Source organism: Heptranchias perlo, chromosome 41 (assembly GCF_035084215.1).
Source record: "Heptranchias perlo isolate sHepPer1 chromosome 41, sHepPer1.hap1, whole genome shotgun sequence".
Taxonomy (NCBI): Eukaryota; Metazoa; Chordata; class Chondrichthyes; order Hexanchiformes; family Hexanchidae; genus Heptranchias; species Heptranchias perlo.
In genome coordinates, this window is record NC_090365.1 from 12,075,689 (window position 1) to 12,092,168 (window position 16,480).

Consider the following 16,480-nt stretch of genomic DNA (forward strand, 5'->3'; position numbering starts at 1 on the left):
TTCTCTCCCCCCCCCCCCCACGATCTTCTCTCCCCCCCCCCCACGATCTTCTCTCCCCCCCCCCCCCCACGATCTTCTCTCCCCACCCCCCCACGATCTTCTCTCCCCCCCCCCCCCACGATTTCCTCTCCCCCCCCCCCCACGATTTTCTCTTCGCTCCTCCCCCCCCCCCCCAACGATCTTCTCTCCCCCCCCCCCCTCCCCCCACGATCTTCTCTTCCCCCCCCCCCCCACGATCTTCTCTTCCCCCCCCCCCCACGATCTCTCTCTCTCCCCCCCCCCCCACGATCTTCTCTTCCCCCCCCCCCCCACGATCTTCTCTTCCCCCCCCCCCACGATCTTCTCTTCCCCCCCCCCACGATCTTCTCTTCCCCCCCCCCCCACGATCTTCTCTTCCCCCCCCCCCCACGATCTTCTCTTCCCCCCCCCCCACGATCTTCTCTTCCCCCCCCCCCACGATCTTCTCCCCCCCCCCCCCCCACGATCTTCTCCCCCCCCCCCCACGATCTTCTCTCCCCCCCCCCCCCCCCCACGATCTTCTCTCTCCCCCCCCCACGATCTTCTCTCCCCCCCCCACGATCTTCTCTCCCTCCCCCCACGATCTTCTCTCCCCCCCCCCCCACGATCTTCTCCCCCCCCCCCCCCCCACGATCTTCTCCCCCCCCCCCCCACGATCTTCTCCCCCCCCCCCCACGATCTTCTCCCCCCCCCCCCCCACGATCTTCTCCCCCCCCCCCCCACGATCTTCTCTCCCCCCCCCCCCCCACGATCTTCTCCCTCACCCCCCCCCCCACGATCTTCTCTCCCCCCCCCCCCCCACGATCTTCTCTCCCCCCCCCCCACGATCTTCTCTCCCCCCCCCCCACGATCTTCTCTCCCCCCCCCCCACGATCTTCTCTCCCCCCCCCCCACGATCTTCTCTTCCCCCCCCCACGATCTTCTCTTCCCCCCCCCACGATCTTCTCTCCACCCCCCCCACGATCTTCTCTCCCCCTCCCCCCCACGATCTTCTCTCCCCCACCCCCCCCCCCCACGATCTTCTCTTCCCCCCCCCCCACGATCTTCTCTTCCCCCCCCCCACGATCTTCTCTTCCCCCCCCCACGATCTTCTCTCCCCCCCCCCACGATCTTCTCTCCCCCCCCCCACGATCTTCTCTCCCCACCCCCCCACGATCTTCTCTCCCCCCCCCCCCCCACGATTTCCTCTCCCCACCCCCCCCCACGATCTCTCTCCCCCCCCCCCCACGATCTTCTCTCCCCCCCCCCCCCCCACGATCTCTCTTCCCCCCCCCCCCCCCCCCCACGATCTTCTCTTCCCCCCCCCCCCCCCCACGATCTTCTCTTTCCCCCACCCCCCACGATCTTCTCTTCCCCCCCCCCCCCCCACGATCTTCTCTTCCCCCCCCCCCCACGATCTTCTCTTCCCCCCCCCCACGATCTTCTCTTCCCCCCCCCCCACGATCTTCTCTTCCCCCCCCCCCACGATCTTCTCTTCCCCCCCCCGATCTTCTCTTCCCCCCCCTCCCCCCCACGATCTTCTCTTCCCCCCCCCACGATCTTCTCTCTCCCCCCCCCCCCCCCCCACGATCTTCTCTCCCCCACCCCCCCCACGATCTTCTCTCCCCTCCCCCCCCCCCCAACGATCTTCTCTCCCCCCCCCCCCCCAACGATCTTCTCTTCCCCCCCCCCCCCACGATCTTCTCCCCCCCCCCCCCCCCACGATCTTCTCTTCCCCCCCCCCCCCCACGATCTCTCCCCCCCCCCCCCCACGATCTTCTCTTTCCCCCCCCCCCCACGATCTTCTCTTCCCCCCCCCCCCACGATCTTCTCTTCCCCCCCCCCCCCACGATCTTCTCTTCCCCCCCCCCACGATCTTCTCTTCCCCCCCCCCCCCCCACGATCTTCTCTTCCCCCCCCACGATCTTCTCTTCCCCCCCCCGATCTTCTCTTCCTCCCCCCCCCCCCCCCCACGATCTTCTCTTCCCCCCCCCCCCCACGATCTTCTCTTCCCCCCCCACGATCTTTCTCTCCCCCCCCCCCCCCACGATCTTCTCTTCCCCCCCCCCCCCCCACGATCTTCTCTCCCCCCCCCCCCCCCACGATCTTCTCTTCCCCCCCCCCCACGATCTTCTCTTCCCCCCCCCCCCACGATCTTCTCTTCCCCCCCCCCCACGACGATCTCTCTCTCTTCCCCCCCCACCACGATCTCTCTCTCTTCCCCCCCACCACGATCTCTCTCTCTTCCCCCCCACCACGATCTCTCTCTCTTCCCCCCCCCCCCACCACGATCTCTCTCTCTTCCCCCCCCCCCCCACCACGATCTCTCACTCTTCCCCCCCCCCCCACCACGATCTCTCTCACTTCCCCCCCCCCCCACCACGATCTCTCTCTCTTCTCCCCCCCCCCCACCACGATCTCTCCCTCTTCCCCCCCCCCCCCCACCACGATCTCTCTCTCTTCCCCCCCCCCCCCATGATCTCTCTCTTTCCCCCCCCCCCAACGATCTCTCTCTCTTTCCCCCCCCCAACGATCTCTCTCTCTTTCCCCCCCCCCCCAACGATCTCTCTCTCTTTCCCCCCCCCCAATGATCTCTCTCTCTTTCCCCCCCCCCCAACGATCTCTCTCTCTTCCCCCCCCCCCCAACGATCTCTCTCTCTCTTTCCCCCCCCCCAACGATCTCTCTCTCTTCCCCCCCCCCCCCACGATCTCTCTCTCTTCCCCCCCCCCCCCCACGATCTCTCTCTCTTCCCCCCCCCCCCCACGATCTCTCTCTCTTCCCCCCCCCCCCACGATCTCTCTCTCTCTCCCCCCCCCCCCACGATCTCTCTCTCTTCCCCACCCCCCCACGATCTCTCTCTCTTCCCCCCACCCCCCCACGATCTCTCTCTCTTCCCCCCCCCCCCCCCACGATCTCTCTCTCTTCCCCCCCCCCCCACGATCTCTCTTTCTTCCCCCCCTCCCCACGATCTCTCTCTCTTCCCCCCCCCACGATCTCTCTCTCTTCCCCCCCCACCCCCACGATCTCTCTCTCTTTCCCCCCCACCCCCACGATCTCTCTCTCTTTCCCCCCCTCCCACGATCTCTCTCTCTTTCCCCCCCCCCCACGATCTCTCTCTCTTTCTCCCCCCCCCCCCCCCCACGATCTCTCTCTCTCTCCCCCCCCCCCCCCCACGATCTTCTCCCCTCCCTCACCCCCCTGATCTTCTCTCTCTCTCTCTCTCTCACCCCCTCTCCCCGCGCCCCCAGCCCGGGCCTTGCAGCTCCTGTCGGCATCCAGTCTGTCAATCAGGCTGGCTGCCAGGCGCAAAACCCGGAGAGAACTTTAATCACCATCAATTACATCGCAATCGCATCGGAAAAGGTACGTTTTTTTTATTCAGGTTTGCATGTGCACCTTCACCCCCCTGCTACGAACCTGCCACCATTTCAAAATTGAGCCTTATGTTCCTATATTGAGATCAGTTAACTCAGCATGGGTGAACCTGGGCCCTTTCTGCATGCTCAGCTACCCCCTGGAATACTCAGCTATTGAAGGAGAGATAAAATATCACTTAATACTGTACAGTTGTTGCCTTTAAACGCTGCATTATACCAAGTGCGTACTATAATGTCCACAGAACTGATTGGGTGTAATTTAATTTGATTTTCTTTTCTTACCACAGTTTTGGGTTTACCAAACACTGTTGATGAAATGTGTTCAGATATTCCTGATTTGGAGCATCTCGTGAAAGAAATTACTGATCTCGCAGAGTCTGGTGCTCGTTACACTGAGATGCCACATGTTATTGAAATCACACTTCCTATGTTGTGTAACTACCTGCCACGGTGGTGGGAACAGGGACCCGAGAACATTGCCGATGAAAACACTCCGTGCTGCACTAGTGTCATCTCTGAACACCTTAATAACTTGCTGGGAAATATTCTGAAAATCATAGTTAACAACTTGGGTATTGACGAGGCATCCTGGATGAAAAGACTTGCAGGTACATGTCAATCAAGAGAAGTGGGAAAGTATGCTGTATAATTAGAAGGAAAAAAGGTTTAGCCTGTGCAAGAATGCTGTCATCATCATTTTGTCAGCCATTATACGAGTCATCTATTCAGCTTGCTTTGTTTCATAAAAATATGCTGGTGTTGCTCAGTTAAATACTTCATTTTCTCCAAAAATTGAATCACATTAAAAAAACTCTAATTTCCACACTCAACTTTGTTTTTAGTTACATTTAGCTCATGCTGCCTCTCCCCATTTTAGGTGGGCAGGTAGGCAAGGGAGTAAAGGACCTCATGTCTCCAATGTTGATACTGAAGTTTGCTCGTTGAATATGCAGCAGTTACTGGATGAGATGTCTTTTTCCTGAAATAGATGCTGCATCCTGTAGCACCCCAGTCAACAACTGTGGCTTGCATATTCAGGTGACACACAATCCAGAGATGTTAACTGTCAACTATCAGATTGTAATTGAGGAGGTGAAATTCCTCCTGTTAAATTTTAGCTGACTTGCACCTAACTTGAAAACATGGCTTCCTGGCCAACTCTGCATTAAGAGTCTAGTGATTTTCTTCTGCCTTGCAAACACGGTACTACATCTGAAAAGTTACTATGTAGTTGCCAAAAAACTTCCTGTTTTATATACATCCTGTGCAGTATTTCATTGCATTCTTAGTGATCATTCATTAAGTGATAGTGATATGAATGGTAGAACAAGCAGGATTTTCACATTTTCTCAGCGTAGGTATTTATTGAGTTTGTCTTTGTTTTTGCACCAATATTAATGTTTTCAAAAGCCACAGCGTGAATACCTCAAGAAAGCTTGAACTTGTTTTCATGTAGATTTTCCCTGCATCTCAACCTGCAAAATATATATAGCTTAGATGGTACAAACAAATGTTGTACTGAAAAAGGCACAACATGCCAAAGCACAGAATTTGAAAATCAACTGTTTACACTTTTTTTCCATGTATTACAACTGATTTGTTTCTTAGCATTTGTTTTATGTTTCATTCCACCCAGTTTTTGCACAACCAATTATCAGCAAGGCCACACCTGAGCTGCTGAAATCCCATTTTATCCCTACTATGGAAAAGTTAAAGAAGAGATCAGGAAAGGTGGTGGCCGAAGAAGATCAGCTGCGCATGGAGGGCAAGAGTGACGCTGTGGAGAGCGAGTTACTAATTCGAGATGAATTTTCTGTCCTCTGTCGTGATCTATATGCTTTGTATCCACTGCTGATTCGTTATGTGGACAATAACAGGTGAATTTTCTACTGTTTAATATCAAACACTTGACGGGAAACCTGGAAGTATGGGTTTCCCGGACGTCCTTACAATTTTGACGTAAGGACGTCTTTCATTTTTTTTTCTGTAGGCTTCCCGCCTGACAGCCGGCCAGATTGATAGGCTGGCTATCAGTCGGACGGGAGAACAGCTAGCGAGCGGATGCCTGTGGGTAAGTCTTAGATCGGGAGGGGGGAGGGGTCGGTCATGGGGGTTCATCGGGATCGGCGTTCATTGTCGGGGGTCATCGGGAGGATCAGTCATCAGGGCCTCAGTCATGGGGGAGGGGTCGGAGATCATGGAGTGGGTGGGGGGGGTCGGTCGATCGCGTGTGTGGGATCGCAGCAGGTAGGCTTGTTGGGCCTGGAGGAAACACTCCTGCTCCTCCTGGCCCACAAGCAGTGCAATAAAGGCACTTACCTGCTGTTTTGAGCCTTCTTGCCTCTTCCTACATGGCGTGAAGCAGAAGGCCCGGGAATCCCAGCCCCCAAGAGTTAAAAATAAAAAACCTATTAAAATGGAAGCCTGCAGTCTCCTTAAAAGATTTAACTGACCGACCTGCCTCCTGAGGGCGTGTTGGTTACCTGCCCCTTGAACCACCTCCGTTAAAACCGGAAGTAGGAGGGTTGGCGTCGGGTTTTGCGTTTTTATGATTTTTAACTTCCTGCTTGCCCCCCACCCCACTCATTTATCCCTTTGTGTTTAGCAAACGAACATACAAAAATGACGGGCAGAAAAAGACCAGCTGGTCTACCAGGCCATCCCCAAACTCATGATGGCTGGAGCACATGACCAGACACTTCCTACCCTCCCCCAGTCGGGGTCCCTCTGGTTAAATAAGCAGTGGGGGGTTTACCAGTTCTCTGTGCTGATTTTAGCTGGTTATTAATCACCCTAAATGGAATTAAATAAAGCTTGTGTAGTTGCACATGGTGGGCCTTCATTACCTTAGTGGACAGTGCCAGGCACCCCACAATGCATCTGTTTGTGCCATCACATATATATTAGGAAGGAAATTGAATTCTGTTTTCTGCAGTGACTTGAGCAAGAGCACCAATATTATTGTACAAAAGGGAACCAAATTTTATTGAGCACATTTGGATTGACTCAATGTCAGTGCAGTCTGAATCAAAGCTATACCAACAAATTATTTTTGAAATGAAATATGTTCCCAAAAAACTGCATAATGATCAATGGTCATCAAGTGTGAAGTAATTGGTCCAAGTTTATAAAGTAATAATTTGCAGTTGGTTACTTGGAAATAAGTCTGTTCATATTACAGGTTAATACATAATTAATAGATAATCAGAGTTAGTGTAGATTGGTATTGAAGCATTACCTTTATTTAATACTGCTTTCCAACTCATTATGAACAGAAGCTTTCCTAGCCTCCAGTTTTGGTCAGAGTTTTGTTTTAACTGTCATTCTCTGTTAGTTTATACAGGGTACACTTTTCCTTTCTAGAAAAATATCTATTTATCTCTGTGGTTGTCATTTTTGGTTTTGTTTATATTCACAGAGCCAAGTGGTTAACAGAACCAAACCCTGATGCTGAAGAGCTTTTCAGAATGGTGGGAGACATCTTCATATTGTGGTCAAAGTCACACGTAGGTTACACAATCTTTGTCAAACTGGATCAAGATTATGAGGCTTCACTTAGTGCTGGATTTCTTTGTTGCCTATTATCTCTCTCTTACCTAATTTGCACATACAGCTTTATTATGATATATAAGTAGCATCTAGCATATAACTTTTCCAGTGAAAAGTCATATAATACTGAAATTGTGAAAGTAGTTTTAAAAACTTACTCCAAAGACTTAGCATAAAACACTTCAAGGCCACTTTCATACTCCTGATGTAATCTGCAGCATCTATTCTTCAAGCTGGTATTCTGCACATAGTACATCGAATATAATGATATAAGCATGATTTTCCTGAGTGTGTGCTTGTGCATGCCATAAACAGAGTTGAGTGAGTCTCTGCTGTCAACTCTAGTTTAAATGAAAAGCATCAAGCATTATCTGAAGCAAAATGAATATCAAAAAACAGTTTGAAACCAGGTTGAGAAGTATAAGTGTATATTGGTGTATTCCTTTCCAAATATGCAACTTTTTGTCCAATAGCATTTCCCAAAATCATGTGGTACTTTATCATGGGTGTTTTGGAAATTTGGCAGTGGAAAAACTCTGAGTTGGTCAGGCAAGAAATATCCTATCTGAAGCTGTTATGGCTGTCATTTATTAGTTCTTTTACATTCTGCTTCTGATTATTGTGGTCAGGCTAATGAGACTGCCAAGTATGGCTCTATCTTGTGTCTTGAATATGGGATCTGTATTTGCCTGTTTCCTATCCGTTGAAATCATCACAGTGGTCATTGAGCTTTAGACAGGACTAACAGTGCTTCTCATATGTTCTCCCGTGTCAAAGTGTCAGGAGTATAATTCATCTGTCCCTGGAATTTATTGATTTTCAGCCCCTTGAGCTATTTAGAACCTCTGCTTTATTAATGTAAAGTCCTGAAACACATATGATTTGTGTTTGATGCTGAATGGTATATTGTTTATGATATGTCTGGTAAAACCAAGAAAAAGTCTTTTAATACGTTAACTGTCTCCTATACATCCTCATTTTCAACTCCATACAGGTAGTTTAGAGTTTTGCCCACACATGCTTTGGCTGTGCTTCAGAGCAAACTGATGTACTCAGCTTGTTTTATTCAACCACACACACTCTTAGTTGACTTACTGGTTGAAAAATAGTAGACTGAGAGGAGGGCATGACAGTCTGATGGTGGTATGTAGAGAGGGCAGTCGCAACACTTTTTTTTTCTGAGTATGTTAAGATGGGTTTCACTTTGAGTGGAGCCATCACAGTATTCACACAGCTACCTAATTAGGTGGGACTCTGTAGACAAATCAACCAAATTGAAATGCAGTTTAGTACCTGCCCATTTCAATTTTCTTGCAAATTTGTACCACTGTGGGCAGAATGTAATTGCAGAAGCCTTGTATGATACAGCTATAAGTAAAATGTTTAGACAGCTGAAACTATTCCCTAGTTAGTGAGTCTATAACACAAAACTGCCACAGTTCCTGATGAGTTTATTTTTCTCTCTCAGAATTTCAAACGAGAGGAGCAGAACTTTGTGGTGCAAAATGAAATCAACAACATGTCCTTTCTCACTGCAGACAGCAAAAGCAAGATGTCCAAGGTAAGGTGTTAACCTTATTCTGTGAGACCTTTGTTTTCACAGCTGACACACCTATTTGTAGAGACTCTTTAAAAATGCAATTTAACATATTATATTTATCTATAACTCTGGAGTACAATCCAGAGTGAAATACTAAATGAAAATGAATAAGGGTGTTTCAGTATGGGTGTTCATTTGGTACATTTCCTCAGTAATTTCTTTTACCTTTTGATTTTTAAAACATAAACCTATTCTATCTTTTCTAACTAACTCTTCCTCTTCTTCCCTGCATAAAAAATCTTGAAACTATTTTACTAGCTACCGATTCCTCCTGGCTGCCATCATCCATTTTAGAGGGGAGACCAAGGCCTGGATCGGGGGAAGGCGGTTCTCTGACATCGGGAGGGAGGGGGTTCTCTGACATCGAGGGGGCAGGGGGTGGGTATTCTCAGATATCGGGGGTGGGGGGGCTTCTCGGACACCGGGGAGGGGGGGTTCTCGGATATTGGGAGGGAGGGGGAGATTGGCCGATCGAGGGTCTGATTGTGGCAGGTAAGCTTTTTGGACCTGGAGGAAATACTCCTGCTCCTCCTGGCCCACAACCAGTGTACTAAAGGCACTTACCTCATGGACCCGGCCCTTCTCGCCTCCTTTTCACTGGCGAGATTCATGAGCCCTGGAAAACCCACACTGGAGGCATTAATTTTAAAGTTAGGTCAAATTCAATATAAAAACAGCTAATTGACGTCTACTAATAACATTAATTGCCCCGCTAAATAACCCACCCACCGGCACTAATTGGGGACGCGACCTCGGCCCCCCCTCTCAGCTGGTACGTTGCACACACACATCCAAACACGCCCACGTTAAACCCAGAAGTGGGCGCGTTGGAGGCGAGTTGCAGTCCCGATCAAAAAAAAATAGCGATTTTCATCTCTCACTCACCCCCAACCCCCACCCTTTCTTGGGGGTTAAAATTCCTCTCCAAGTTTTTGTTCCTATTGGCTGAAAAGCAGCTTTGAGGGTTGTTTATTTCAACGAATCAAAAGCTCAACTTGGAAAACTGACCTGGTTGTAATTTTGTCAGATCTCGTGACTCATTTTTACATATCAAAACAGGAAGAGTCTCTGAAGGTTCAGGTCAGGTAAGGTCATCTGTGGTGCTGGAACAATAATGTTTTTTTTAAATTTCAGCACTTAATTCATACTGGATATAGTCACACATTCTAGATCTTTGTGCGGTCTCTGAAATTGGTTCTGAATGCTTCAGGAATGAAAGTGCTGCTACAGTCATTTAAAATTGGTTTAGGTAGTATGGTACATTGATATATGGACATGCTACACCAACAGAACGGTGAATCCAGGTTCACATATACTGTCCATTACTCAGCTGATTTCAGTGATATTGTCATGGGGAAGGGTGGAAATTGATATCCTTTCTGCTTGCATTGATTATTCTTAATACACTTGTTATAATGCACAATTCACCACTAAGGATCTTTAGACAGCAAGTAAGCCATTTATGGTTTCTTCATGCTATACTGCAGGGAAAATCTGAGTCATTATTGCCCAGTTTTCCAAGTAACAAAATTAGTTATAGTAATGGGCTGCAGAATGTTATTGCATAATTTGTTTCTGGAACAAGGGGTAGAATTTCTACAGGGCTATTCTCCGATCTCCTGTCCTATCTTCGTCACATCGATCGATTGAAACCCCAGGAAGTGGCGGCATCGGCCACTCCTGTCATTTTTCTGGGGTTTCTGCCGATCTTTCACAGAAGTTACAGTGAGAGATTAGTAGAATCCCTGTGGAAATTCCAGAGGTCAGTATTTTGTAACTTGTAAATTAACTACATATACTTCCATTATGCAGTTCAAGTGGTAATTGATCCGCGTACATAAAAATTCTGACTTTGTGCCCAGTTTAGGTACAATGTAGACCATATGTCAACCCTGTGGGGAAAATTGTTACAAGCTAGATTGCTGCACAAAATGATAACACATAAATTAGCTCGGGTGATAGTGTTTGTGAGTTAAATAACATAGTTCTTTTTCTCCTGTAGTGGTTGAATTCCCTATTTAACTGGTCCTGTTTGTGATTCTTTTAATAATACCAAAAATTTAAATGTCACAATCTTAGTTCCACATTTACTTTGTAATGTAATTTATTTCAGAATTTTTTCCAAGACACAAAGGGCATAATTTTAGCCCGGAGCCAGGAAGGGGGCAGGGGGGTCGAGTTGCGGACAGGAAACTCGGAAGTACGGGTTTCCCGGAAGTCCTTATGATTTTGAATTAAGGACGTCTTTTTTTTTTGACGGTTTCCTGCCTGATTGACAGGCTGGTCTCAGTCAGACGGGAGATAAGGAAGGAAGAGGTAATTGTTCAGGTAAGTCTTAGATTGGATGCATGGGGGGCATTGGCAGGCATGGGGATCACGGGGAGTGGAGTTAATCATCGGGTGGGGGGTGGAATTAGTCATCAGGGGGTCGGGGGGGGGCGCGATTGTTAGGGGTGGGGGGTCGTGATCATTGGGGGTGGGATGTCGCGATCGTTTGGGGGAGGGGTGTTGGCGATCATTGGAGGGGGATCGCTGCAGGTGGGCTTGTTGGACCTGGGGGAAGAACTCCTGCTCCTCTGGGCCCACAAGCAAAGCTATAAAGGGACTTACCTGTAGTTTAGGCCATTTCACCTCCCCTCACGCGCCGTGAAGGAGAAGGCCCGAGAATCCCGGCCCCCAGATGCTAAAATCACAAAACTTGAAAAAATGGGGGCCTGCAGCCTACTTGGAAAGTTTTAGTGGCCAACCCGCCTCCTAAGGTGGCCCACCCCTCATCCCGTCCCCGTGAAAATCGGAAATGGGCGGGTTCGGGGCGGATTTGAAATTGTTCCAATTTTTAATCCCTTCCCCATCCCCAATCTACTTGTTTTTCGGGATTAAAATCATGCCCAAAGACTTTGAAATTAGGGTGCAGGACAGTTGTGCACTTGTTTGTCTGAAATTTCTGTCCGCTCTTTTAGCGGATATATTAACACATTTGATTTACGCCTCGACTAAAATAGTAGAGAAAGATGAATGCGTTAAGCATTTGTACATATTTCAGGGCCAAAGTATATTGTTGATAAAAGGAAAGAACCAAAATGTCTCTTTGTGGAATAAGGAATAAAATTATGTAAACCATTGCTTTATAACTTGGAAATGTACAACTTTTACCACAGAAACAATTATCTGCAGTGGGCCACCTTATGTGATTAAATTAAAAATGTGTTTTATCGAATACAGGAGTCCTGAAATAGTATATCCCATCTTGCAGATTTAATTACTGTTTTGGAATGTTTACGGCAGTATGTATACCGGTATAATTCAAAATGTGATTGAATGTGGCTTAAAACAGATGATGCAAAGGGAGTGAAATTCAACTTCCTTGTGTCACAGTTGTGTGTATAATTTAATTTAAATCCCTGAAGGTTAAAACATCTGCCTATGCACAAATACCAGCCCCTACACCAGTTCTTGGAAATGCGTTTCAAGCACCTCACCTATTTTTTAAGCTAGTAAATTTTCATGGGTAGTTATTTCTGCACTTACTGCAATAGTGTTAGCTAGCTCTGGCAAAACAAATATGTACATACTAGAAATGCTGTTCTTCCACTGCAGTATATCGTTATACTATATGCCCTGCTCAAAACATCTACATCTATATCTGCAAGAGAACATCCCAATCAAAAGTAATATTAGCCTTGTTTAGCAAAATGTAAATATAAAAATTGACAGCATACCATTCAGGAGATATTTAAGCAGTCTGTGCCTTTCTTAGATGGTGGACAAATAAATATCAGCTCTTTCATTTCCAGCATAAGTTATTCTGCTGTTAGATATCAGCTCCTCTGCTATGATGGCCATACAAGTTGCCCAATTTACAGTATACTTGTACATGCATCATACATGAGTTGTACAGTATAAATGTGCACGTGCACACTCATCTTTTACCTGGTGTCGTATTGAATCGGAAAGTGTCCTTTGGGAGCAGTGCTACTGCTGACAGTAACTTAATTTTTCACCAACTAGAAGTAGTAACAATTTTTTTCAGAGATTTTGCTGTTCCTGAATGTTACTGAAAATGGACCATCAGCCAATTGGCTGACCCTGCTGATAGAGGTGTAGACTGTTGTAGGTGCCATTGATCCATGGGCTTGGTCTGTTTAAATTGTTAGCTGGGGGATCGATGCATGTTAATTTTTTTTTTAAATGTTAAAAAGTGATTCTTTTAAATAAAAAAAATAAGACTATCTACCACACGGACACTTGGACAGTCTCCAATGCACTATGTCATCTCCCTAAATAGTGGCTAGGGTAAATAGCCTATAACATCACTCAGCAGACCTTTGCTTATTTAAATGTATTAATCCAGGTTAGATTTTGGCCAGCATTAGTGTTTCTGTTAATAGAGCTGGCAGTAAATTCAGTGCTACCTCCTTGAACAAGTTTACACAACTCTGACAGAATTAGTACAGTGCTGGCTGAATGGTAAACTAAAGGATTACCAATCCAAAATAATCAAGATGTTAGCTAGTATTAAATTGAGCTATTACCTGAAGTATTTGTATTATTTATGGATCTGTATAGTCATTTTGCAGTGTTTGCTACTGTTAGACATTCAAACATTTAAAGAGTGTACCACTAACACAGTTCAATGGACCAATGTCTTTTCATTTCTACCAGTTTAGGTCTAGTAAATTTTCAAAAAACTATTTCTTCTAGCCATGCTGTTTTAACTTATTCTCAAGGAAGCTACTGTATAGTCTCAAGACAATTGCGTAGTTAAATTCAAAGTAATTATTCAATGCAATATGAGAAATCTGTCAACATCTTTAGTAACAGGTTGCCTGTTCGTTTTAGTAAGTTTGTGTTCTTGTTATGATTGCAAACTGCTGCTTTAAACCATGCTGGAGTTTTAACAAGATGCACAATGCTTCACACACTGTCTCTAGTGCCCTTCAAAAGATCAAAGATCAAATATTCCACTTGTCTGAGGTTCGGAATCTACAGTCTGTCCATTGAGATCACCATACATTATCCCTCTGTGCTTTATAGATCTGACAGGTCACTTAAAATCAGTTAGTAAACTATTATATCTTATGGTTATTTATTGGACTTTTTTTAATTCGTTCACGGGATGTGGGCGTCGCTGGCGAGGCCAGCATTTATTGCCCATCCCTAATTGCCCTTGAGAAGGTGGTGGTGAGCCGCCTTCTTGAACCGCCGCAGTCCGTGTGGTGATGGTTCTCCCATAGTGCTGTTAGGAAGGGAGTTCCAGGATTTTGACCCAGCGACAATGAAGGAACGGCGATATATTTCCAAGTCGGGATGGTGTGTGACTTGGAGGGGAATGTGCAGGTGGTGGTGTTCCCATGTGCCTGCTGACTATTGCACTATTTAATTTCTTACTGGAGTATGAACTATGTGGCAGTTTTACTACAACTAAATTATAAGATTAACTTATGTTGAAGTTGAAATCTAGGATATCATTTTAGCTTACCTATTGGGTTAGTTTTTTGCAGAATCCACAATTCCTAGACTGGTATGTCCTGAAAGCCTTTCTAGGCCAAAAATGTTTTTCTATAGTATTTTCAGTGAAAGTTGCTAATTATATTTATTTTATGTATTCCATGTATCTTGTATAGGTTTGTTATATTGCCATATTTAACAACTCCTGTGCTGAGATTTGGAAATAAGTGAATTTTCTAATAATCTGCTAATTTCGTATCTTTTCTCTGGCATATTGATATCTGCGGTCGTGTCTGCCTGAATAGGCTGGAGAGGATGGACAGGTCAGAGGGCATGATGATATAAATGTGCATCCGCTGTGCAGCTAGCTTCGCACTGCTGATGGCATTCTCCCAGATTCTCCTGCTAAGGCCCTCTGATTAGCCGTGCTGTTTTATTTTCTATCACCAGGCTTATGGAATCAGGCATAGAGTTTCATTTATTAAAAAGATCATCACTAAGTTTCTATCATTTACACTGATCGAAGGCTACTGGCATTTGCTGGTAAAATTTGCACAGAGAAACCAAAAAAATGTTTATTCAGAAGGCACTGTCTAATTACGCAAACTTCAGTCTGGTGACAGAATAGATTAAGTGTGGCTTGGCTATACAAAGTTAGGCTTAGCTGTTAAATTGAGAGAGTCACTAGCTACTGGCAAGCAAGTTAAGAATAGTTCTATGAAGTCTTGGACAACCTCAGTGTCGTTTATTTGCTTTTTTAATGGACTGGAGGGGAAGTGAAGCCTGTAATGATATGGGAAAGCCACTTTCAGGTGTTGATTAATGCCTTAATTGTCAGCGCTAGCATGTTGCTTTCATATGTTAGCAAAATTACAATGTTTTTCATGTCAGGTTTTGTTCTAAAAAATGTTTGTTAGTTGGAGTTAGAAATTATTGTACATGAATACTTGTTTGTACACATTTTAAATAGGCTTAGTAACAAAATAGATTATTTATTAAAAAAATTAACAAAAAATATAATTTCCGTTTCAGCAATTAGAGATTAAAATAAATCCATTCATACATTCACTGCTGCAGGTTCGTGGGACCCAAGATTACATTTCAGTTTACAAATTATTAAACAGCATAAAGTGTTTAATATATTTGCAGTGTTTATTAATATCTTTACCACTAGAATTTAGAATTTAATCCAAACTTCTATAAATGTTTTACATTAAGTAACACAAGAATTATTGAACCATAAACAGGATCAGGAACCCATTCCATGTAGTTCTGTTTAGCTTCTGACCAGATAGCCATTTTACTAATCCAAGGACCAACCCCATGATCACATTATTGAACAAGAAGCCAAATAATATTTGAACCCAGCACAATTGCTTAGAGTCTTAATCGTCATATGGGTCTCTGCCTGGCCAGCCTCAAATGTAGGCAATTATAACTCTCATTATGATGGCAGCACAGAATGGGAACTGGTGACTCAGTGAGTTGCCAGCATTCAGAACTTTTTGTTGCACTCCACATTGTTACTCCATTTCTTTGTCACCATGGCAATACTAAGTAACTACTTTAGTTCAACTACAGTTCATTCCTTGCACAGAAATACATTGAGGTGCAGAAATATAATAAAAATTACATGGCCCAATTCCATCAGCCTTGTGGCCTGTTCTTACACTGATGTATCAGAGGTGACAGTTTGTCTTCAGTCTTAAGAAAGAGATTATTTAACCATTAACTCTCACTATGCTAATTTTTCACCACCAAGTCAGATTTATGAATCAAAGATGCTATTTACATGATGTTGCTAGACATCAATTTATTACCTTATAAGTATTGTAAAATGTATTGGTTCCAAGTGGTTAATTTCCCCATCTTATATTTACATATTTGTCCTATTTATTTTCCTGAAGTATTATACCAGCAAACATGTTTATATTATGGGGGCGACTTCAATGGAAAAGAAAATCGGCCGGAGTGTAAGACGGGCAGCAGATTCGCTATCACTCATATTGTGCTACTGCAAGAAGGATTTTACCCCCTATGTATTTAAATAAGCAGAAACCTATATCATAGCTACTCGGTGCAGTTTCCTGCTTGCTTTGTCATAAGATACGATAGATCTGTGGTTGCTGTCTGTGCATTTTGATTACACTGATCTTGTTTTCAAGACGTTTTCAAAAGGTGCTCCTGAAAACTTCAACTGATGACTTTAACTGCTTATTAATATTTTGAATTGTTATAGAACTTTTTGGCTGTCACTCAGTTCACAGTGGTACCTGTAAACAGACCTTTGCCCCTATGTTCCATAAGATGTAAATTTTTCAAGAACTTGCCCTTTGCAGAATTGTGTGGCTTGATGATTAATAATTACCCTTACTTGCAATAATCATCTTATTGGCTATGACGTACTACCACTAAATTTCAATTAACAGATATTAGACACACGTTTGAGTTTTCACTACAAGTTTAGTTACTTTTTTATACTCAAGGTGAGGGATGTAAGCACTGGGG

At 45.5% G+C, this 16,480-nt stretch overlaps 1 protein-coding gene across 8 annotated transcripts in view; it reads left to right on the plus strand.

Annotated features, from left to right (window-relative positions):
• The window catches only part of LOC137306054 (ryanodine receptor 1-like), a 332,570-nt gene that overhangs the window by 193,639 nt on the left and 122,451 nt on the right, over positions 1–16,480 (plus strand). For 6 of the 8 annotated variants that reach the window (XM_067975094.1, XM_067975097.1, XM_067975096.1 and 3 more), the window contains exons 48-52: positions 3,663–3,983; positions 5,012–5,252; positions 6,794–6,881; positions 8,393–8,485; positions 14,278–14,295. In XM_067975094.1, coding sequence (XP_067831195.1) covers positions 3,663–3,983; positions 5,012–5,252; positions 6,794–6,881; positions 8,393–8,485; positions 14,278–14,295 — 761 coding nt within the window. The remainder of the gene's footprint in view (positions 1–3,662; positions 3,984–5,011; positions 5,253–6,793; positions 6,882–8,392; positions 8,486–14,277; positions 14,296–16,480) is intronic. The other 2 variants (XM_067975095.1, XM_067975100.1) reach the window with 1 other exon arrangement.